General features: G+C 41.8%; 1 protein-coding gene across 1 annotated transcript in view; it reads left to right on the top strand.

The window, feature by feature from the left end:
* arhgap42a (Rho GTPase activating protein 42a) overlaps window positions 1-10,984 on the top strand; it is a 533,191-nt gene extending 522,207 nt beyond the window's left edge. The window contains exons 23-24 of the mRNA XM_041199402.1: window positions 1,140-1,219; window positions 9,091-10,984. Of these exons, the coding sequence (XP_041055336.1) occupies window positions 1,140-1,219; window positions 9,091-9,179 (169 nt within the window). The 3' untranslated portion in view covers window positions 9,180-10,984. The remainder of the gene's footprint in view (window positions 1-1,139; window positions 1,220-9,090) is intronic.
* The last annotated feature ends 12,666 nt before the right edge of the window (window positions 10,985-23,650 follow it).

The raw sequence follows: 23,650 nt of genomic DNA on the forward strand, positions 1-23,650 counted from the left end.
TCTTCTGGGGCAAAGTCAACTTCAGGGCATAGTGACAGCTGGAAATTCCAGCAATTTCAGACCCACTGTCTTTAAACTGACTAAAATCAGCTGCTAACTGTTTCTTATGTTACACTCCAGTCAATTAGTAGGTTCTCAGCAAATAACAAGCAGGCTTGATCACACATGTAATGCCTTTACATTGCTGACACCTGATAGCATATTTTGCTAAATACGTAAGCTGAAAGATAACCAAGTGTACAAAAAATGTGATGAATTTCCACTCAGAGTGGATATGCCAAATCTTGGTGGAGGAAAAGCTTGGAATACTGGAGCAAAATTACAAAATTTTAACTTGAAGCTAACCTTTGCTTGCAGCTTGCTCATAAGGCCAGTTCACAACTAAGATTCACCCAATGTTGTTGATAAGCTCTACATTTCAACTCAGTAATGTTAGGATTAATGCTTGTAACTGCAGAGGTGAATATTGTATTACTTATATAATAGCATATAATGCCATCAACATAGGGAAGATGTTTGTGATATTTTTGAACCAACTGAGGCAAATTAAGTATATAGATTGATTTTTACTTGAAGTGAGAATGACATTTAAAAAATCAAAGCCTTTGTAGCAGTCCATATTTGGAAATACTCTTGTGTCCACATATATTATTAGCCATTAGCTGATTATTTAAACACTTCTGTAAAATTGACTGTTTTCAGGAAGAAAAATCTGAAGCTCCCATGGCCTCATGATTTACAGCATTTGTGAGATCTGTAAGCAGTAATAAAGCATTGCCATCACTTCTGAGTGAAGGGTTTCAATATTTGAAGGTTATCATTGATCATCCATCAAACTCAAAGCTTCACTAATAGTCTGTACATTGTATGCAGCAGAAGACGCATGCAAACCTACCTGAGATAGGCTCCAGACCATAATTGCATTTAACAAATTGGCATTCGAATAATTCAAATTTGTTTTTAAAAAATTGTAACAGTATGTCATGAGATGGTGTATTTTACTTAAGAAAGCACCATAGGATTGGTTGTGTATTATATTTACTTTTCATAGCTATCTTATTAACAAGAATTATAAAGAAATGATTCACTAGTAATTGTACTGCAAGTGCTTTATGATTTATGTTATTTTTTTGAAACAGCCAAGCCAAAGCTATGTATGCTTGTAAAGCAGAGCACAGTCATGAACTTTCTTTCCCACAGGGGGCAATGTTTACTAATGGTGAGTACTAAGAATATTTATATTAGAATTCTTGTTGTAACAAGTGCTATATCATTAACTGTTCAAATACAACTTCATTTTTAGATGGTGCTTTTATCTATTTGGAAACACAGGTTATATTTTCAAATGCATGTTATATATTCAGATTTATAAATTGTTCCATATTCATCTAATCTTCACATACAATTAAGAGTTTGCATCATCTCATTAGGAGTGGGGGCAAAAAGCAATTGATTTGGAATTTCATCTCTATAAACCATCTTGATCATGTGATCTGTGTGGTCTACAAGGTCTTGTTCCAGGCCAATCTCTTTTAGTGTGGTCTCTTTTAGTGTGACTCAGTTTTGCTGTGGCCCTGCACATTTGCATCATTTCTTGGTTGCTTGGGTCTATTTGCTCAGTTTAGGACGTTTTTATGCTCTGAAAATAATCTAGAAACAAAGGTTTGCAAGTTTATTAACTTCTGGTGAAGTTTTATAAATATCAAGCTCCCAGCAAATGTTTGTTGCATTCCTGAATTGATGTGCCAACTTAGTTGGCTCAGCCATGGTTAACTGCTCTTTGACTTCTGGTCAATGCCAGCTTCCAGTTCTAATTATTGGTTTTAACCTTTCCAGTTACTGATATTTGCAACCTGTTTTTGCTATCTTTTATTTTAATTATGAAACTCTACATGACAGCATGATACAGCCATTTTAATAAATGCTACATTGAATGAAAGTATATCCTTCAGCCATAACAAAACCTTGAGTTCCAATTCTGCACTGAAAAGTATCACCAGCTTCAGATCAGGTACGGAATCCAATGTCAACTCTCAGCAATGCTTCAAAAAAGGATTTTGTGGTCAATTAGTATTTTATGGCAGTTTGCATGGTGTTAATGTTCTACAGCGCTAGTCACTAACCCATGCAGACTAATGTTCAGTAATCAATTGGGTCAATTGTGCTAGTGGTCAAAGTGTTTTTCATCTTCATACTGAAATAGAAAACTTGGGTTAAGCTCAAATATAGTTCCAGGTAAGTACCAAAGCAAAGCACAAGAGTAAGACATGTTCCATAACTACATGTTCCCATCAAAAGCAGCAGTCTCATTCGGCTACTTCAAAAACAAAATATTGACTGAAAGAATTCTTGAGAAAGTCTTTGCTATACTCTTATTTATTACACTGATAGCAAACCCCATGAATGTATTTGCATTGACTTATGTTCCCAAAAGCACAGGTATTCAGATTGATCTAAATTCTCAGACTCTTGAACTCTTATATTTAAGAAGAGTTCAAGATGGTTACCCTCCCTCAGATTATTTAGATAGTATCACATAGTTGATCTCAACAACCAAGCTGCATGTATAGAATATCACTTTGAGTTTATATCTTATCAACATAAAAGGACAGACAGAATTAGTGCTTTTTATATCCTTGGAACATCGAAAGTGCTTTGCCAACCAGTGGGTTACTTTTGAAACGTTGTCACAGTTGTTATGTACTCAGATGTGTGCACTGCAAGGCCCCACAAGCTACAAGCAAATGAATGACCAGATATGGTTAAGGGAGTAACATTACCTGCTGTTGTTTGAAAATTTCTGGGATCTTTAACATCCATTTTTAACATTGTGTCCAAAATAATTCTCTCAATACTCAAGTCAGTAGTGGGTCTTGACCTGCAGCCTAGTGACTCTGCTGAGAATGCTACCAACTGAACCACATACTGCTGTTCAGCATAACCAGAGTGTTTACATTATGCTTACCAAAAGTAGGCTGTTTTCCTGCAAAGCAAAAGTCACACATCTATCCTTACCTGAATTACTGGTTAGTGGAAAAACATTTTTGTGCATTAAGCTCAAAACGCATCAAATATCCTAAAAATACTGGACTTCAGCTGGGAAAAGCCCAACAACAATTATCCCCATGTTGGTTAAACGTTCCAACCCTTCATTAACTTGTGCAGTCATAACCTTCTGATTCAGATGAACAGCCAGATCTGAAACAAGTAGTCCCTCTGGATTCCAACAAATGTTTTGGCTATTTAAAGGGACATGATTTTCAACAAACTGGTGCACCAAAGAAGACTTCCTTCTTAAGCATAAACAATTCCAGTCCTCCCTCTCAGCTGCATGGGTATGTGGCTGTGAAACAGTTGAGAATATGCCACATGGGACAGGTCATGAACAGGTAATGTTCCCTTTAAGTTGTGTGCAATCGAAAAAGAACTGCACAGTGCAACAAGCAGGCTGTACACAACAAATAGAAACTAGAGGGAACATTGAACAAGAGAAGGGAAATACTTTACCCATCAGTGCTTATGCTGTAATTATAATTGCACAGAATGTACAAACCTGCTGAAGGAATATCGGGAGTGAGCAGCTAAACTAAGAAACAGGACCCCAAGACTTGTAATCTTAGAATTAGTACCCAAACCGTCTGTTCATTAGAATAAAGACAAACAAATCAAGAATGTGAATTCATGACTAAAGAAATGGTGTGGGAAAGAGGGTTTCCATTTCATGGGACATGGGCAACAGTATTGGGGCAAGAGAGAGCTGTATCAACAAGATGGACTGCATCTGAACCTGATTAGATTCAAGGTCCTAATGGAAATAGTGTGGTTAAAAAGGACCTCAGCTAGCCATTAAACTCATACAACTCACAAAGAATTTAGGATCAACAAACTGTTCCCCAGGAGTTCAAGCATGCTATAATTGTTCATATGTACAATAGAAAAGGACAAAAATTTGTGTGTGACAACCACAGAAGAATCTCGTCGCTTGTGGTAGCTGGTAAAACTCTAGCAAAAGCTCTACTCAATAGACTGGTAAGACACATATAGAACTTGTATTGCCAGAAACTCAAAGTGGGTTCAGAAAAGGCAGAGACACTCGTGGCATGATCTTCACCCTTTGGCAAATATAAGAAAATTACTGCAAACAGCAGATGGTGTCTTTGTTGACCTGGTGAAGGCCTTCAAAATAGTAAACAGAGAGACCTTACAGAAAGTCTTAGCTAAATGTAGATGTCCTGATAGAGCTGTAAATCTGATTTAGCAGTTTCATGATGGAATGATGGCCAGAGTTTCTGACTGTGGCGCATACATTGACCACTTTGACAAAACACTGAAGCCACGGTGTGTCATGGCCCCTGTGCTCTTCAATTATATTCTTTGCTGCCATGTTCTCCTGAGCACTTGATGGAAATGTTGATGGAATATTCAATTCAGAACTGAGACAATCTCTTCAACCTAAGACAAGTGAAATGCTCACCCAAGATATCAGAGATGATACGGGAATTGCTGTTTGCTGATAATTGTGCCCTCGTATCACACTGAGCATGGCCATCAGTGAATTATGGATTGTTTTTCAAAAGCAGCTGATGATTATGCGCTAACCATCAAGTTCAGGAAGACAGACATACTTCACCAACTCCACTACCAAATCCTGACTATACCCCACCTATTATAGCTATCAATAACGCAGCCCTAACTTTACCTATCTCGGAAGCACAATCTCCAGAAATGTCTGTTGTTATGACACAGCAGGGCAAAGGCTGAGTTATTTAAAATCCCAGAGGAAAACTTTAATCAACTGTCATAACCTATTTTCAATTGCTATGTTTGAGATGCAGCTCTGAATTCAGGAATAAAACCCACCAAGCCTCAAAAGGTTTTTTATATAAATTAAATTAAACATTAATTAATTTGACAACAAATTTGAACAAATACACAAGTCTACAAATTATTACCACAATAACCTTTAAACAAATCCCCAAATTAATCACTCCCAGGTAATCTTCTCCAATGCAACAATAACCCATAGACTTAAACAGACACCAGGCAAAGCACATTTTATCTTACAAGTTTAAAATGACTTTCCTTTCAATTTGTTCCTTCGCAGACACAGTGGTAGGGCTTACAGCTGCTTAGGTATTACATGTCTCTGACTTACTTGCAAAACTCTTTTAAGTATATACCTAGCCTTCCCTTTGAATGCAAATTCTCATTGTATCACCAGGCCCTTTGAACTCCACCTCTTCTAATAATAAAATCCCTTTCATAGTACAAATTTTATTAGTAATATAAACATATTGTTTGGTGTGCCCTAGCTAGGTGCAAGATTTCACCCCCAGTCTTTGAATGGTTTATTCAACAAAATGCAAATGTACCCTTACCTTACTGTTTAACATCTCAAAACTACTATACATCAAAGCATTCAAACCAGCTGGCTTTAATCCAATTAAGACCCACAATCTCACCCACAGACACAGACCTTATTACAAGTCCAATTTAAAATAATTTCCAGTAACATTATACACATTAATATCTTCATGACACTGTATTAACAGCAATGTGGCAAATAGAATTGCCGTAGCAAGCTCAGAGTTGCCCGTTTAAGATAGAGATAGTGGAGGAAATGAGGTATCAAACATACAACAAAACTTGTTGGGCTGAATTTTGCCATCGGCAAGCGGGGGCGGGGCTGCTCGCCGACGCACAATATGATGCAGGGTGATGTCGGGGGGAACCCCCAGTGTCATCCCGTCCCATTTAAATCTTCTGGACGACGGGCCCGCAGCAAAATGAGCTGCGGGCCCGCCAACCTGTCAGTGGCCAATTGAGGCCATCAACAGGATCATTAAAACAATTAAAGGATCTGCCCATCCAACCTTAAGGTTGGTGGGCAGGCCAGGAGCTCCGGCGGGGAATAGAAAAAACATGAAACCTCATCCACCAGCGGGATGAAGTTTCATGTAGGGTTTAAAAAAGTTAAATAACGTTTTAGTGAAATTTATTAACATGTCCCATCTCGTGTGACATTGTCACATGATGGGAACATGTTAAGGATTTTTTTTTTCTATTTTTAATGTTTGTATAACCTTCAGCGATCTCCCTGAGGCAGCACTTAGCCTCAGGGAGATATGCGCTCTTTTGTGTGCATGCGCGGTAGGCAGAACATTCTGCCCATTGTGTACAAAGCTGTGGCAATACCTACCCTCCCATATCCCTGTGAGTCATAGATTCCCAACTCTAAACAAATTGATCAATTGGACACATTCCACATGAGATGTATTTGGAACACGGGCATCAAATGGGAGGACAGAGTGCCTCAGAGAGCAGAGATGTCTGAAGTGGGAGCACTCATCATAGGACTGATAAAATCCCTAAGGTATTCATTTACTTGTAACTTAAATTTGGACACAGCATGCAAGTTTGATCGATATTAAGTTTCAGGAACTCAGGGAATGTGGCATGTCCACCATGGACTTGGAGAAAATGGACAAGGAAGAACAACCTGGGGAGTGATCACAAATAGTGGCGTTGTTTCCTTCAAACTGCAAATAATACAGACAGCTAAGGACAGAAGGCAAGCTAGAAAGACCAGGAAGTCCAAACAAAATCAAACAATTCATCCTTGCCTGCCCTGTGGAAAGCCATGCAGGTCTGTAATCGGGCTCCACAGCCACATTAGAATGCCACATTAGAATGACTCTACGAGTGCAAAAAACAACCATCTTCGATAATGAAGGAAAACCAATGCCTAGTGGAAGGGATAAATAGTATGATAAAAATGACCTTAAACTAGAAATGGAGACCTCAGTCAGATACAACAGTAAAAATGATTGCTCTGACCCTTTTTTATCTTTAAGCTGAGTTCCATTCACAAATCTTGATATTGAAGCACCAGGTGAAGGGAATACCAAAATAACTTAAGTAATTAGACCAGGAGTGACAAATAAGAAAAGTACTGAGTTAAACAGTGAGAAAGGGATGTGGACCTTCAGTTAAGTGGAAAGATGAGAAAAGCTGGTGATCTCGTTAGAACAGGGAAGGTTGAGGTTAACATTAATAGAGGTGTTCAAAATCACAAAGGGGATTTATTAGTCAATAAAGGGAAACTATTTCCAATGGCAGTAGGGTCAGTAACCTTTGTTGGAATGTGAGTGTCAGTTGCAGGGCCAACATTTATTTCCAATCCCTAATTGTTTTTGAGAAGATGATGGTGAGCCACTTTCTTGAACTGCTGCTGTTCTTATGATGTAGGTATGCTTAGTGTGCTGTTCTGTTGGGGGTCCAGCATTTTGACCCAGAGAAGGTGAAGGAAGTGGTGATATATTCCCCAGTTGGGATGATGTGTAACTTGGAGGGGAACTTGCAGGTAATGGGTTTCCATGTGTGATGGAATCTGTGTCTTTAAATTGAACTTGTATTTTTTGAGGCAGACCCTAACTAAAACAGATACTGAACTGAAAAAGGAAACAGAACAGGTAAACATTGAAAGGAAACTGACCCTCCCAATCCTGAGGAAACAAAAACCAAACTGAAGTTTAGGAACCAAACCTTCTGGGCAAATTGACCCTGGTTAAAAGATATGTAAGGACACAGATCAGCCAAAGCTGAGCAGTAGCAGTTAATGAGTCCACTGGTGCATAACAAGCAAGCTGAAGAAGACAGCCCAGATACAGAAGCTGAGAACAAGTTGCTGTGGCTGTTTCTGTTACTGGAAGATAGCATTGGTGGGTCTACACCATCCAGGCTGAATTGAGCAGGTTCTGCAGACATGTGCCATATGTGGTGAAGACCATGCCCATGGAACTCAGTTTAGTTGTGTGCTGCTCTCGGCTGTCGATCAGACTGGCTCTTAGAAGGAGAGAAGCTGAAATTCCTTGTGAAGAAGAGTGTTTGAAGAACTTTATGACTGTGATCACCAAATTCTGAGTGGACTGCTGAGCCAATTCAAAAGATCTGTCTTAGTCATTTTCTTCCATTTAACATGCAATTCATAGTTTATATTTACCTGTTAATTCATTTTAACCCATGTTAATTCTAGATGTTAGAGTATAGGATAGATAGTATTTTGTGTTTGCTTTGTTGACTTTTGTATGGTAAATTTTTTTGTTTTAAATCATGGAATCTTGTGACTTGATTCTTCAAGTAAATAACTAGGATTTTGAATTTTATCTACTTGTTAGAAAAAGTTTCTGGTTTTAGAAAGATCATGGGCGAAGGCCCAAAATACAGAGTGCCACCAAGTTTGAGTTTTTAAAGCATGCACATTGTAGGAAAAATGGAAGACTGAGGAAAATAAGGAGCTCCTGTTTCAAAATTCAGGAAAAGAATGAATTAAGGTAAATATTAGGACAGGGTGAAGGTGCTCCATATATAGTCTTCAACACCAGACATTGTTTTATGCGTATTTTTAAAATCCATTCAGTTCTGCTTTTGGGTGGCAATGGTAGCGCAGTTGTTTGCATTGCTGCTTCATAGGTCCACAGATCTTCATTCGATTCTGACCTTGGCTGTCTGTTTGTGTGGAGTTTGCACATTCTCCCCATGTCCAAGTAGGTTTCTGCCAGGTGCTTCGGTTTTTTATTAAATTCATTCATGGGATCCTCCCACCATCCACAGACATGCTGGTTAGGTAGATTGGCTACAGTTAAATTGCCCCTTCGTGTGTGTGTATCTGTGTGTGTACGCATGTGAGTGTGTGCCCTCTGATGGACTGGGTGTACCCCGCCTAGTGCCCATTGCCTGTCGGAATAGGTTCCAATTCCATGTGACCTTGAATTGGATAAAGCAGTTTTGGAAAAATGAGTGAGTGAGTTTTGTTTTTGAGACCAATTCTATTTGTGGGAATACCAGCAGTTTTTTTTCATTATGTGGATTTGAATTTTCCTTTACATGGTTATTTGAACTTTGTATGTCTAAACTATCATATTGCTCTTGTACAATATCAGTTACACAAAAGCACTGACAGTAAACAAGCTTGTTTTTGGAAATGCTTAAGTTGCCTTCAGCTCTTAGATTCAACAGCAATAAAAGTTTAATGTTAAAATGCAGTATACTTTAATGATGATTAAATCATTTTCATTCTGTTTATTCTAGTACATGCATCAGTGGAACCAGGCTGGCTACAGGGAACATATGAAGGCAAAACTGGACTGATACCTGCAAATTATGTTGCCTTTCTTTGATAACTGCTGGCAAGACTAGAAAATCTCCATGGTATCCATGGTGAACAAAATGTTACAAACTGAAAATGCAATATTCTAACACAGCTAAACAGATGTAAGGCAGTCAGAAGTGTTGGAATATTTGCATCTGAAGAATATATGCCTTTTTATGGTATGGAGTACAGGATTGTGGTCTACATCAATAATTGTTTTAATAAAAATTACTAATCTTATTAGCCATAGTTATTGACAACAATTCATTTTGCAGTATTGAAAATGGAAAAAGTGATCAAATTTAAGTATATATAAATACATACATATATATTTTATAAAGTTGTAACATTTGTATTTCAAGACTCCCTGTTTTAAGTACCAAGTATTGGATATGGGCTATATTAGAAATGTATGAACAATGGAAGTTTTACCTTGCTGTGGATTTTTGTGCACTTGTTAGGCAAATGTCTCATTGGATGGAGAAAGGAAAATGTATATATATTGAATTATCTCAGCCCGCTGTCTTCCTCTGCAATAAATATGGCAAAGACTGCCATGCTAGAGTGAGGGTTCCGAGCCACACTAGGTGTAATGCCTCACACAGAATTGATCACCACAGCGTAAACCATCATCTTACAAGATGGAATGCTGTCACATCGTAGCTACACAAATTCTGCATTTATTTACATCTGTGATTTGAACCTAGCTGGCATGATTTTCTTACGGGCAGAATTTCTGATGCTTTTCCAGGCTAAATATCCCCAAATTGTATTTTTAATTATAAGTAATCCATTAACTTAATTGATCGGCCTTTGCAGTAGAGTATAGGATGCTGGTGATCATTTTTGGTTAGATGTCACTCAAACAAGTTATTGGATGCTTTTCTTGAATCTCAAAAGATTAATTTATCCAAAGACGTCCTCAGTTACTTTAGCGTGGGTAACTAGTAATATATCTCTATTTCAATATTCAAGTAAAAACATTACTGTTGTATTTGGGGAAGAGGTATGAATTGTAAATTTAACATACTTTGGTTAACAAAGTAGTTGTGATGCCAAAATACTTGAGGACTAATGAATCCAATGACACCAAAGATTTAAGGTAGTGATAAGATACAAACATCCAGTGTAGTGTTGATCTTCAGTTATCTGCAAAAAACTTCTCTCAGCATGTCCAATGTTCCAACAGTCCAGTGTTTGTTATGATCTATTTGTTGCATATAAGAGATCTATGCATTACCTTTCAGGCAATTTCAGTTTCTCTTAGGTCAAAATAATGTTAACATATTTATGTAAATATATATGTATGACTTGTTCACAATTGTGCTACAAATCAAAAAATATTTTATTTCTGTAATTTTAATTTGAAGTATAATTTTTTTGGGGGGAAATGATTGTGCTCACAAGATTTCAGTACTTTTTGAAAGAAAAAAATAACTGCCACACTTTGTGAAAAGGGCAGAGAGAAAATTGTGCTAGCCTTGAGGATAAACCGCACTTTTTACTCTAATTTTATTTTTTCCAGTACACTGGTGTATTGGTGTCTTTTTTAAATGTTGATTTCCTTTCCTAGATATTATATATCATTCAATGGTTACATTGATAGTTTAAAGTATATGTTGTCAAATAGTTTAGTTGGTTTTAATGTATTTAATTATTATGTCACAAAATGCCGAGTGGTGTTCAACTGAATTTTTTCTGTTCATTCAAAATTCTTTGTTTCAAATTACCTGATTGTACCTATGGCTTGGTATATAGTTTATACAATTTTGCTATCATTTTGAAAATGCTTGTACTTATAGTACAATGTATTAAAAAAAAGTTAGACATGTATTTAAAGACTGAAGAATGATATTATGAACAAGAAATTGACAGCCAACTGATTTTGGGCCAATTCATATACTTTGGGATAACGTGAATGCTCATACTATATGAAGCAATGTATATTAATTGCCACAGTGGTCACAGGATATTTTATGCAGTAGCATAATGTATTATATTTATGTGGGATTATGTAGTAGATTAGCAGACCTACGTCTTTCACAAATAATGACTACATTTTGTGGCCATTGGATATGAAATGATACAACAGATTTATATTTCAATGTAAGTGGAAAATATGGGGCCTGGGGAATTTGGCTCACCTCTCGTTCCAGGCCCTTTGTTTTAAAGCTGGAGGAGTTTAATGTTTTGATAGCAATTGGTCTAATATACTAAACTGAAGTAAGTAGTGCTGAAATGCTGTAATAATACTAGTACCAAATCAAATATTAAATGATAATGTCAGCTCTAGTTTTGTTGAGCAACAATGCAAAACATGTTTTTGATGAAAATGTGTTCAAGATAGGGTGAAAGAGAAATTACAATACTTAAACTAAATCTCTAAGCATATAATTAATTAGTAACATTTAACGAATGTAAACTAGTGTTGAAAACTTGTGTGGTATAAAATATATCACCATTTTCATGTAGCTCAATATTGATGGTATGCCAGTGTCAGCATTTTAATGGTGCTTGATACAAATAATGAATAGAACTACTTTTAAGAACTTTTGTAATAAGAATGAAACACAAAGTTCTCCTAGTTATCAAAAAATGATAAAGTTGTTATCTTAGAAACTAAGTATATTGACAGAGGTATATTTGTTCTTTTCAAGCCTTTGATTTCCTTGCCAAAGCTTTTATTAGTCACTGTTACACAACTCTGTGTACTTAAGACATCCTGTAAATCACAGAATTATACACTTCAGGCAGGATTTTCGGGTTGTCGGACAGGCGCGACGGGCGGGCCTGGGAGCAGCCGGGAAGCAGTCTGCTGCCCGCGGTCATCCCCTGACCGCGATTTCACACCGGCTGGCCAATTAACAGAGAACCTCAGTGCTGCCGGGGTGGGAGGCTGGAGGAGTGTGAGCGCAATGTCCGGAGAGCGCGCACTGAAGGCTCCCATCAGGGAGCTGAACAATTTTAAGGTCAAAAATAAAGACTTTTAAAATCTGAAAAAAATGTCCCGACATGGGACTCACTCACAATAATATCAACAGAATAAAACTTCTGCACAATAATTTATATTTTTTTATTTAATTGTGGAAACCTCATTCCGCCTGTAGATTAAGTTTGTTAAAAAAATCAAAAGTCCGTCTGGCCAATTTGTCTGCCTGCCAACCATAAGATTGGATGGGCAGCAAAAATTAGGTTAACATTAATTGATTAAGGGCCTTAATAGGCCTCTTAATTGTTGGCGGGTGTGCTGCCAACTCTCACGCTCATGTCACCATGCAGTGATCAGGCTGGGCGCACGGCTGCCCGCAGGACCTAAAATCCTGCTCATCATTTAGAGATGGGGTGATTATTTATTTTGTGATAACTGCCATACAATTAATAGACAATCTGTTTTATGATAATTTAGAGGAAAATGTTACAAAAACAGAAACTTTTTAAACAAGTTCATTACTAACACCAATATGGTTCAGTCTTAACTGCTGTCTGAAGTGGCAGTGCAAGCCTTTCAGTTGTATCAAACTCCTGCAAATAATATCTGTGCAAAAGAAGGTACATTACAAGCATATAACCTAATTAAACTACCACATAGTTTCAGTGAGTGACTCTTTATAGTCTTTTGAGAAAACTAAACCAAATGGCCAAGTTAACTAATTAACAGCCTCTTAAAGGGGGAGTACTGCAACTAAAACAAAAGTGACAAAGGAAAGTTATCCAATTAAAATAACATTCCTGGAGCTGATGATGCACTCCAGCCCCTGCAGCTCCCACGGGTCGGGAAGGACTCAAGTGTACCGATCATACCACGTGCTCCCTCTCCAGGGACTCTCAGGTGTGGACATAACCAAGGAGGGGCAGGCAGCTGGATTAAATGATTCCCTCTGTGGGCCTGTTAATGGTCATCTTGGCCAGGCCCAGGAGGGGGCTAGCAAGGAGATCCAGTGATCTGCTTGCTCACCCCTCTGCACCAGGTGGCCAAAGATTAAGAGCATTAAGGCTGATGTGCAAACAAAACTTGAGGAGTAACCCACTCAAATAGTGAAAAGGGGGCTGCAACATTGCACAATCTATATACACATGGAACATGGACTTTGTATCTCTTTATATGTGCTCAACTGAAACCCCAATTAATGTCCTCCATTTGCATTTAATTAACACAATTGTTATACAATTTGTTACATATAAAGTAGTTCTAATTATTTTGCATTTTTCTTCGCAAGTTGAGAAATGACTGCACAGAGGAAAGTTGATTTGATTTGTTCCGTGTGATTAGCAGCAGTTGATCCTTGCAAAGATATTCTGCTCTCAGCTTTTCCTTCACTATTGTAAAACTGCCTAGTTCTTTATTTTCCTTTTTTCTCCAAACTGCCTACCCTTATTGTGACTAGATAAGTTGTCAGATTGGAAATAATCATACGAAAGTTTAATAGAGATTCATACTTTGGACTCCTATTCAACAGAAACTGGAGTAATGCCACGGCAACTCATTTCATCAAGACCCAAAAAAAGCCATCTGAGAAACTATATTTTCTCCCATCTGTCTGAGCTAGATGCAAACTGTAGCCCAATGAAGAGAAATAACAATTTGGGATTAATTATTTCATACAGCCCTGGAACAGAAACTCTGTGATGCCCTTTATCAGAAAAATGCATATACATCTTCCCAATGTTTAGCACTACCTGGAGTAGTCTCTTTCTCGAAGTAATGGGACACAAGTCTTCACAAGGAAGCTCTGTGACAAAACTATGAATCTGATTAATTTAAAAAATTATTCTGATATGGTACCCAACTATTTTTCCCTATTATTATGAAACTCTAAAATCGCCAGTTTCAAACAGCATCCTGATACAAACCTCACTTTGCGATCTTAAGAACAGGAGTAGATCATTCATCCTCTTGAGCCAGTTCCATCATTCAATGAGATTAAGACTTACCTATACTTCAACATCATTTACCTGTCTTTGAACCATATCCCTTTACAATCCTTGTAATTTTAAACATCTCAATAGACGACTCTGCAACTGCCTTAACCCACAGGAGTACAAGCCAAGTTTTCCTCAATTTAACCATCTAAGCCCCAGTATAATTCTGATGAATCTGTGCTGTATCCTTTCCAAGGCCAATATATTCCTGTGGTGTGGTGCCCAAAACTAAATGGAATACTCCAGATGTGGTCTCACCAAGGCTCTTTATAACTGAAGTATAACCTCCTCCAATTGATCTTTGTAGTCCGCAGCTTGTTTGTTTCAGTGCATTTAAGAGTGTTGTGCAGGCGCATGTGTGCATATCTTAAAATGAACATCAGATTGTATGCGGCCTATTTGTTGCATTGCACAGTATGTCTGAATTGCTGCCTGGCTGCACAATGGTGCAGCTCAGAGGAAACATTGACCTCCTTTATTTTATAACTCCCTTGAAATAAAGGCCTGAATTTTCACACAGATTGAAAGGCTTTCCATCTTTGTGAACATGGCGCCAGAGTCCTGGATCCATAAGTAACCTCACACCCTGAACCCCACCTTCACCATTTTCACAGCTGAGCTGAAGTTTGGACACCCATGATTCAATGAGGCAGCTGCACATGAGCACAACTGCCTTCAGTCTGATGCTATTTTCGCAAGGGGGAGTGGAAAATACAACTGCGTATATTAGAATGGGTAGGACAAAGTATAAACTTACCAGAGTTAAAAACAAAAAACTGCGGATGCTGGAAATCCAAAACAAAAACAGAATTACCTGGAAAAACTCAGCAGGTCTGGCAGCATCAGCGGAGAAGAAAAGGGTCAGGAGGACTCGAAACATCAACTCTTCTTCTCCGCCAATGCTGCCAGACCTGCTGAGTTTTTCCAACTTACCAGAGTTCTTTGGAGAGGTAGCATATCCTTTTGGATATGGTCCAGGGCCACCTTTGGTGAGGTCAAGTGCCCTTTGGTGTTGTTAAAAGTAGGCATGAGTGTGCATAAAAAAACTAATTGGAACTGCCAACCTTATTGGAACTGTCAAAGGGAGCTGTCAAGGCATTGAAATCTCCCCTTTAAAAATTAGAAAAATATTTAGTTCTGTAGCGTTGAAAAAAATTAGTACTTGCTATTTCACTCTGCCTGTTAACATAAGCATGAGGGTTACCATTACAAGATTAGCGCTGCACAACTGATTTCACAACCTATCATCACAGTGGGGTGCCTGGCAGTTCATAGTTTGATTGATAGCTCCAAATGGTTATAAGGTCTTTGAATAAGGACTATGAATACAAATGCTTGTTCTTATAAAGGATTAAAGGAAGTTAAATGTAGTGAATGGGTTTTTATCAATGACAATTATTTCTTACATAGTGAGTTAATCAATAGACACTTAAGGACTTTATTTAATCTTAGCTTGGTCCTATGGATATTGGGCGAGTTGGCATGGAGGGCACAAGGGCAAAGAGTGGTGAGTGGGGGCATGGGCTGGCATGTGCTGGCATTAGGTTGGCATATTGGCTATAAAAGTTGGATGGGTGGAGGGGTTTAGGTTGGCATTGGAGGGTATAAAGGGCCATGGGATGTGGATGAGGGGCATGAGATGGCTTGGGTGAGCATGGATGGGGCATGGGGAGTTTGGGGGTCAGTGCTGGAGGGATGTTTTTTGTTTCATTCCTTTTTTTACAGTTGAGACAAAGTGCCAAGCCACCGACGTGGACATTATGCCCAGCCCACCTCCATATGCAACAGCACTTTGGCTGCCCATGAAATCTTTCCATGGATGGGAGGCTTGACTCCCATATAAACTCTGCCCACTCCCCCATAATGGAAACCTACAACCCCACCCTCTCCCAGAATGAACTTCCAGGGAACTTTATCAGGAGTCAGGTTCGCAGAGCCAGGAATTCTCCTGACTCTGCGCGCTTGAAGCAAAAACAAAAATTCAGGCCAAAGACTTTGTATGTCCATATTAAAGCAGACCCATGCTACTCATGGAATCATCCCAGATTGGCACTTAGTGCAGTAGCGCATGGTAAAAAGGACAATCTACCCACCGCCCTAATGGCAGCTTTTCACACCATCCCAAATTCGCCTCATTAATCATGCGTTCCTGGGAATCACACCGTTTCAATGGGGATGGGCTTTCATTTGTCCGCCATGATGTCACCTTGTCGCTTTCTCACGTCGGGCACCATATTTAAAGTGCAGCTGCGCACACACCTCTCAGTGCTTCCAGCGCAGGCCTGCTGTACAGAAGACATGGCCCTGAAAGGCAAGAAGACTGCAGCCCCCTGATTCAGTGATTCATCCCTGGAATGCTTTTTGGATGCCGTGGAGGCCCACCATGATGTTCTCTAGCCTCACTGTGGCCACAGGAGGGGCAGCAACATCACCAATCCAGACTTTGAAAATAGAGTCAAGCAGCTGGCCAGCAAGGATCTGGACCATTCCTATGCTGATGGTGAGGTCGACAGTGCTGTACCAAGTGGGGATTGAGCAGTGCAATGTTCATCAAATAACTATGCTGTGAGTGATGTGTCCTGTTTCACAGGCCACTGCCATGCACTAATTCTCTCTCCTTACTTTCGCAAGCACATCTGGGAAACAGCCAATGGAATCCGTAACCCAGGACCTCCAGTCAAGCCCCGAAGAAACTTCTGAAGAGGAATCTGAAGGCACCCCCCTTGAAGACCCATCACAGTGCTCACACACCCTCCACCAGCGCAGAGACACACACCTCAGTGGGACCTAGTTTGAGAGTAGCCTCGGGGTTACAATCTGGTGAGCATATCGCAACTCTCTGATCCACAGCAGGCGGTGGCAGGGACTTCCCAGGTTTCTGGTACTCTGAGGACTGCTGGAGGCTAGAAATTTGCTGAGTCCGAGTCAGATAACAAGCCTCCAGACTTGGTCATACCTCAGTTGCTGGAGATGCAAAGGCAAGCCCGGGAACATCAGGAAGGGATATCCGCTGTACTCCTCAGATTGCAAGGCATTATGGAGGATTCTGCCCACTTTCAATCTGAGGTGATAGTATTGATATGTTAATGCACTGAGGTCAATACTGGTAGGATCACGGCTGCCATGGAGACATTGGTCCAGGACTTTGTTGCTGTGCAGGCTCAACTTCATCGCTGATGCCATAGTTGGCCTCCAACAGTGTGTACTCGAGAGGTGTGCTGGACAGCTCAATCTAACTCCAGCTACCCCTACTCCTCAAGAAGTCAGCCAGGGGCCCCTGGGCACCCATTGGGAGCAGGATCTGCAGATGCACACTCTGGGCCCATCCATCCAGGTGACTCGGAGAGTGTCCGGCTCATCCAACTCCCCTCTTCCTGTGACCTCAGCAGCTCTAGCTCTGCAGACTGAGGAGGGTGCCACTGCCATACAGCAGGACTCTGAAAGCAGACCAGGGCCCTCCAAGTTTCAGCCCTCCAGAGGACGCCCGCCAAAGTCATCACTGACGGCATGGTGGGTAGTAGGCTGCCTCCACCTCCACTGTGGATGTCCGGGGAGCACCAGGAAATAGCGACAGGGCTAGGACAGTTAAGGAGAATTAATTGCATAGCCTGCATGGGTGTTAATCACTTGTACATACTGTTCACTATTGTCAATAAACTCCCAAGAATGTCTCCCTTCCTTGTTCTGAAGAGCAGTGTTCTTGTCACTCAGATGTGAAACCTTTCAGCACAAGATAAAGGCAGGTGTCTCAGTCCAGGGTCTCTTCCCTGTGTTCTCTGCAGCCTTCAGACCAAGGTGATGGTCCGGCATCACACTACCTGGAAACATTTCTGATGCCTGCATCTTGGCAGTGCTTGTCATTGCTGCCAAGAATGTAACCGGCAGGCACCACAGCACTTTTAAGGAGGGGCTGACCCCCATCTGTTCAACATCTGTGACCACTGATGCTGTGCTCCAGCTCCCAAAGGGCTCATGTGCTGAAGATGGACAAAGCATCAGGTGCTTCTAAAGTTTCATGGCTGTGCCTCTATGATATGACCCTGATCAGGGAGTGCAAGCAAGCTGCCCTCAGCGCCAGACAGGAGTCAGACATTCTTAGAGACTGTGTGAAGATTTATGGAGTGTTCTCAATTTATGTCATCATCCTTCTGCAATGGATTGACTATTAGGACCTCCACTGCCTCTCCATGACAGGAGCATTCTCACAGAGGGTATTCATGCTATCATAAGCCAGACTAGAGTCAAACGTTCACAAATGTGATTTGAGGAACTATGGGGTCAACTCCCTACATGTTGTGATCATCTTCCTCAAATCTAGCAGCTATGAGAGCCTCCCGAACACGCCTGCCTTGTCTAGCTAGTGAAAGGGCCTCATCCCCGACATTATCGCCTCTGAGAACCCCCTCACCCTCATCCCCATCGACGTCATCCTCTTTGGAGGAGACCTGCAGCTCCTCCATCTCCTCCTCAGCCAGCTCCTCATCCCATTGGAGCACCAGGTTTTAAAGGGTGCAGCAAATGATGATGAAGCGTGACACCCTCTGTGGACTATATTGCAGGGCTCCACCAGACCGGTCCAGGCGCCGGAACCTTATCTTCAGTATCCCAATGGTCTGCTTCACCAAGGTGCGAGCTGCAGCATGAGCCTCATTATATCATCGCTCTGCCTCAGCCTGAGACCGCCACATGGGTGTCATCAGCCACGTTCTCTGTGGGTAGCCCTTGTCCCCGAGGAGCCATCCCTGCAGCTTCTGTGGACCCTGGAAGACTCCAGAAATCTGTGACCGACTGAGGATGGAGGTATTGTGCACACTCCCTGGAAAACATTCGCACACCTGCAGGATGCGTTTCTGGAGGTCGCACATGAGCTGCACCTTCAGAGAATGGAAGCCCTTGCGGTTGATGTAGTCCATGTGTGTTGCGACGAGATCTGAGCGCCACATGAGTGCAATCGATGGCACCCTGCACCTGTGGGAACCCGAGATCTGAGTGAATCCAATTGCTCTTACATCCTGGCTGTCCTGGTCCGGGGCGAAATGCACAAAGTTGTGTGCCCTCACAAAGATGGCATCTGTGACCTCGTGGATGCATTTGTGGGTGGAGGCTTGTGAGATCCCACAGAGGTCACCTGTGGAGCCCTGAAAGGAGCCACTGGCCTAGAAATTGAGCACCATGGTCACTTTCACGGCTACTGACAGTGGATGCCCTCCCTGTCCCCGTGGCACCAAACCCTGCAGTAACTGGCAGATGTGAGCGATCAGTTACGTAGACATTTGCAGTCTTCAGCGACACTGGTTCTCGGCCATCTGCAGGAATGAAAGGCAGTGTCTATAGACCGTGGGTGTCACTGGCGCCAGCCTGATACAGCTTGCCGTGGCTCTTGGGTGGCATGTGTGGGAGCCCCAGCCTCCCCTTCTTGATGTTGCCACTCCTGTCTCTGCACAGCCAGGAGCCTCAGTCACTCTCTCCTCTGTCTTCTTTGCACTCTGTAGGCCATCAGGCAATATAGCTAGGTCACCAGGCTCCATGATCCTGATGTATCCTCCTGCAGGATGAAAGGGAGAGGCATGTGATTAGCATGGGTGTATTAAGAACCTGTCCTGGTTAGTGTGACTGCCCCTTAACGCTTCCCGGAGAGTGCTGGCCATCACTCAGATGGCCAGAGATTAGTGTGCTGCAAGGCTGCCCTGTTAGCTTGAACCATGGGGGAGACTGGTCCAAACTGGGATGCTGACATTGCAAGGGGCTGTGAGCACCTCCAGTGACTGCTACATGGCCAGCTTTAGCGAGGAGATTGTACAATGTGTGCAGTCCCACTGCTCTGCAGTCCACTAAAGTGCCCATGAATATGCAGTCTGTGCTGGGGGCGGGGTATGGGGGGAGCTCTGGAGAACTTGGTGGCACTTTGATGCCTCTGTGTTGCTTTAGTGGACAGATAAGCTGGGAGCCCGAACCCAATCATATCAATGTGGATGCACCTGAACTGTCTCAGCTGCAGGGGAATGATCACTTTCTACAGGTTTCCCAAATGCTTGGCCACTTCTCTCACTTGTCCTATCCCCCCACCCCAAATGCTTGTGCACTACATTCAACGGCAGGGCTGCCCTCGCGTTCCTGCCCCCCACCCAGTCACCTCAGAGGCAGGGCTACCCTTAACCATCCCCCCCACCAAGTCGCCCCAGCAGCAAGGCTGCACTTTCCCCACTCCACCCCCACCAAGTCGCCCCAGCAGCAAGGCTGCACTTTCCCCACTCCACCCCCACCAAGTCGCCCCAGCAGCAAGGCTGCACTTTCCCCACTCCACCCCCACCAAGTCGCCTCAGCGGCAAGGCTGCACGCCTCTCCTCCCCCTCAAAAGTCACCTCAGAGGCAGGACTGTGCTTCCCACCCACTCCCTCAACTCACCCATTGCCTCAGAGACAGGGCTGCACTTGCTCCCCCTCCCCCTCAAAAGTCACCTCTGAGACAGGGTGACACTTACCTCCACTCACCCTTATGAGTCGCCCCCAAGGCAGGATGGCACTTAACCCTGATCCCCCGGTGTCCTTGAAGCCTGCAAAGCAACAGGCGGCCCTGGCAAGCTCTGCAGAACAATACTGTTCACTCATCTTCAGTTCACCCAAAGTGCTGGCCGTCAAGTGCACGATGGCTGTGTGCTGTTGTGAAACAGGTTGACATGTTTTTCCACTGATGTCGACGGACGATTCGGCGAGGGTCCAAGAGCCTGGCAGGATGGCCTTTTAATGATATGCTGATATATCGCAACAAGCTCTCAGAAAACCGTTGGCGGGAAATGCAGACTGCCATCGGCAGGCTGAGCAGACAATCACTACTTGCCTTCCCACCGTCATGAAACAGATTGTGCCATATTGTCCGTGCACACCACCTGTCATGCTTGCTGCTGGTGGGCATGGAAAGTTCTGCCCTTAGCCTTAGGGAGGGGGTCCTACACAATCAATCATGATCCTAATGAAAGGTTCCTTAAATGCTTGAATTGGAATTAAAGGTGCCAGCTTAATCACTGCTTGTGGCTTCCCTACCTGACATGTGTGACATGTCCTGCAGAATTCAACTACGTCGCTATGCAATCCAGGCCAATAAAAATGTTTTTGTATTTTCGCCGATGTCTAATTCCTAAATGTCCCCCTATTGGAATTTCATGAGCAATTCTTAGTATTTCATTTCTGTATCCAGATGATATAACTATTTGATGCACTTCCAACCAGTTTTCTTCTGCTGAAACTTGATACGCTCACCACTTCCTCATTAATACATTACCTTTAAGGTAATAACATTCTGGACTACATTCTGCCTCTGAGTAAGCTGTCTGATATAACTGCTTTATTCGTGGATCCTTTGGTTGTAACTCTACCAGCTGAACTGAACTAAACACTCCAGTTTCATTCTCTCCATTATTTCTCCCTGAACAATATTATCAAAGATAATAGCAGCAAATTGAACTTCAACACCTTCTCCCTGCCTTTTAATTTCCTCTTCTTCTTGTTTCAACCTGTGAGCTTTTGATCTCATTACTACATAATCTGGAAACAATCCAGGATGCTTTCTGCAACCTCTCTGTTGAATGTACCTCTACAGCTGCTCAACTACCATATACATCACCCACAGCTGTGACTCAGCTATATTATTACCTAAAATAAATTGAACAACTGCATTGGGCAATTTTTCCACTACTCCAACAATCACCTCAATTGTTTTCCATTTACTCTTTAAATTTACCTTTCACAATGGAATAGGTTTAGCATCTCCTTGAACACCACTTATTATCACCTTTTCCTGCAATACTCCCATTGAACAACCAGTATCACCATTATTCCATAACATTAAGATTTGTCTAGCCCATCTGTCTCTTAAAATTTTAGTATCTTTACCTACTCCGTCCTGTATGCATGGAAAGACTTCCTCTTCACATACAAATTCTTAAACATTTCTGCAACCTGCTTTTCCAAACTCCCTTGGGTAAATTGTGAACACATTCCCATTTCTTTACCTATCACTGATTCTTCCTGTTCCACCTGTACACAAACCACTGGCTTTTCCTGGGCTAGACCTCAGAACCCACAGTACGTTTACTTCCAGAACTTTTCTGCATTCCAATTACTGCAACAGATTTTCCCTGTAACTTCCAACACAATGATTTCATGTGCCCAACTTTATTACAATGAAAACACCTCAATTTTCAAGTGTCATTTCTACCCTCAGCACCTTTTTAGCCTGAGAGAAAACTTGCAGAGAATTTCCAATTACTCCTTCTCTTCCCTGACTAACTACCTTCCTTTCACCTTCCCACTTTCTATCCTTCTCGGATTTAAAAGGGTGGCGAGAAAAATGTTTAGATCTATGAACTAACTCATAATCATCAGTTATGTAGAATCTGTGTGGGTAGAGTTGAGGAACTGCAAAGGTTAAAAAACCATAATGGGAGTCATGTACAGGCCTCCGAACAGTAATCAGGATGTGGGGCACAAGATGCACCAGGAGATAGAAAAGGCATGTAAGATAGGCAAGGTTACAGTGATCATGGGGGATTTCAATACACAGGTAGACTAGGAAAATCAGGTTGGTAGTGGATCCCAAGAAAAGGAATTTGTGGAATGTCTACAAGATGGCTTTTTGGAGCAGCTTGTGGTGGAGCCCACTAGGGAACAGGCAATTCTAGATTTAGTGATGTGTAATGTGGCAGATTTGATAAGGGAGCTTAAGGTGAAGGAACGCTTAGGAGGAAGTGACCATAATATTATAGAATTCACCCTGCAATTTGAGAGGAAAAAGCTGGATTCAGATGTAACGGTATTACAGTTGAATAAAGGCAACTACAGAGGCATGAGGGAGGAGCTGGCCAGAATTGACTGGGAGATAAGCCTAGCAGGAAAGACAGTGGAACAGCAATGGCAGGAGTTTCTGGGAGTAATTTGGGAGACACAGCAAAAATTCATCCCTAGGAAGAAGAAGCATGCTAAAGGGAGGATGAGGCAACTATGGCTGACAAGGGAAGTCAGGGACAGCATAAAAGCTAAAGAAAAAGCATACAATGCGGCGAAGAGCAGTGGGAAACCAGGGGATTGGGAAGCCTACAAAGACCAACAGAGGACAACTAAAAAAGAAATGAGGGAGAAGATTAAATATGAGGGTAACCTAGCCAGTAATATAAAAGAAGATTGTAAGAGTTTTTTTAGATATATAAAGGGTAAGAGAGAGGCAAAAGTGAACATTGGGCCGTTGGAAAATGACGCTGGAGAAGTAGTAGTGGGGAACAAAGAAATGGCAGAGGAACTGAATAGGTACTTTGCGTCAGTCTTCATGGTGGAAGACACAAGTAACATCCCCAAAGTTCAAGAGAGTCGGGGGACAGAGGTGAGTATGGTGGCCATTACCAAGGAGAAGGTGCTAGGAAAACTGAAAGGTCTGAAGGTGGATAAATCTCCTGGGCCAGATGGATTACACCCCAGAGTTCTGAAGGAGATAGCTGAAGAGATAGTGGAGGCCTTAGTGGTGATCTTTCAAGAATCACTGAAGGCAGGGAGGGTCCCAGAGGACTGGAAACTCGCTAATGTAACCCCC

The sequence above is a fragment of the Carcharodon carcharias genome, chromosome 11 (assembly GCF_017639515.1).
Source record: "Carcharodon carcharias isolate sCarCar2 chromosome 11, sCarCar2.pri, whole genome shotgun sequence".
In the NCBI taxonomy this organism is placed as follows: domain Eukaryota; kingdom Metazoa; phylum Chordata; class Chondrichthyes; order Lamniformes; family Lamnidae; genus Carcharodon; species Carcharodon carcharias.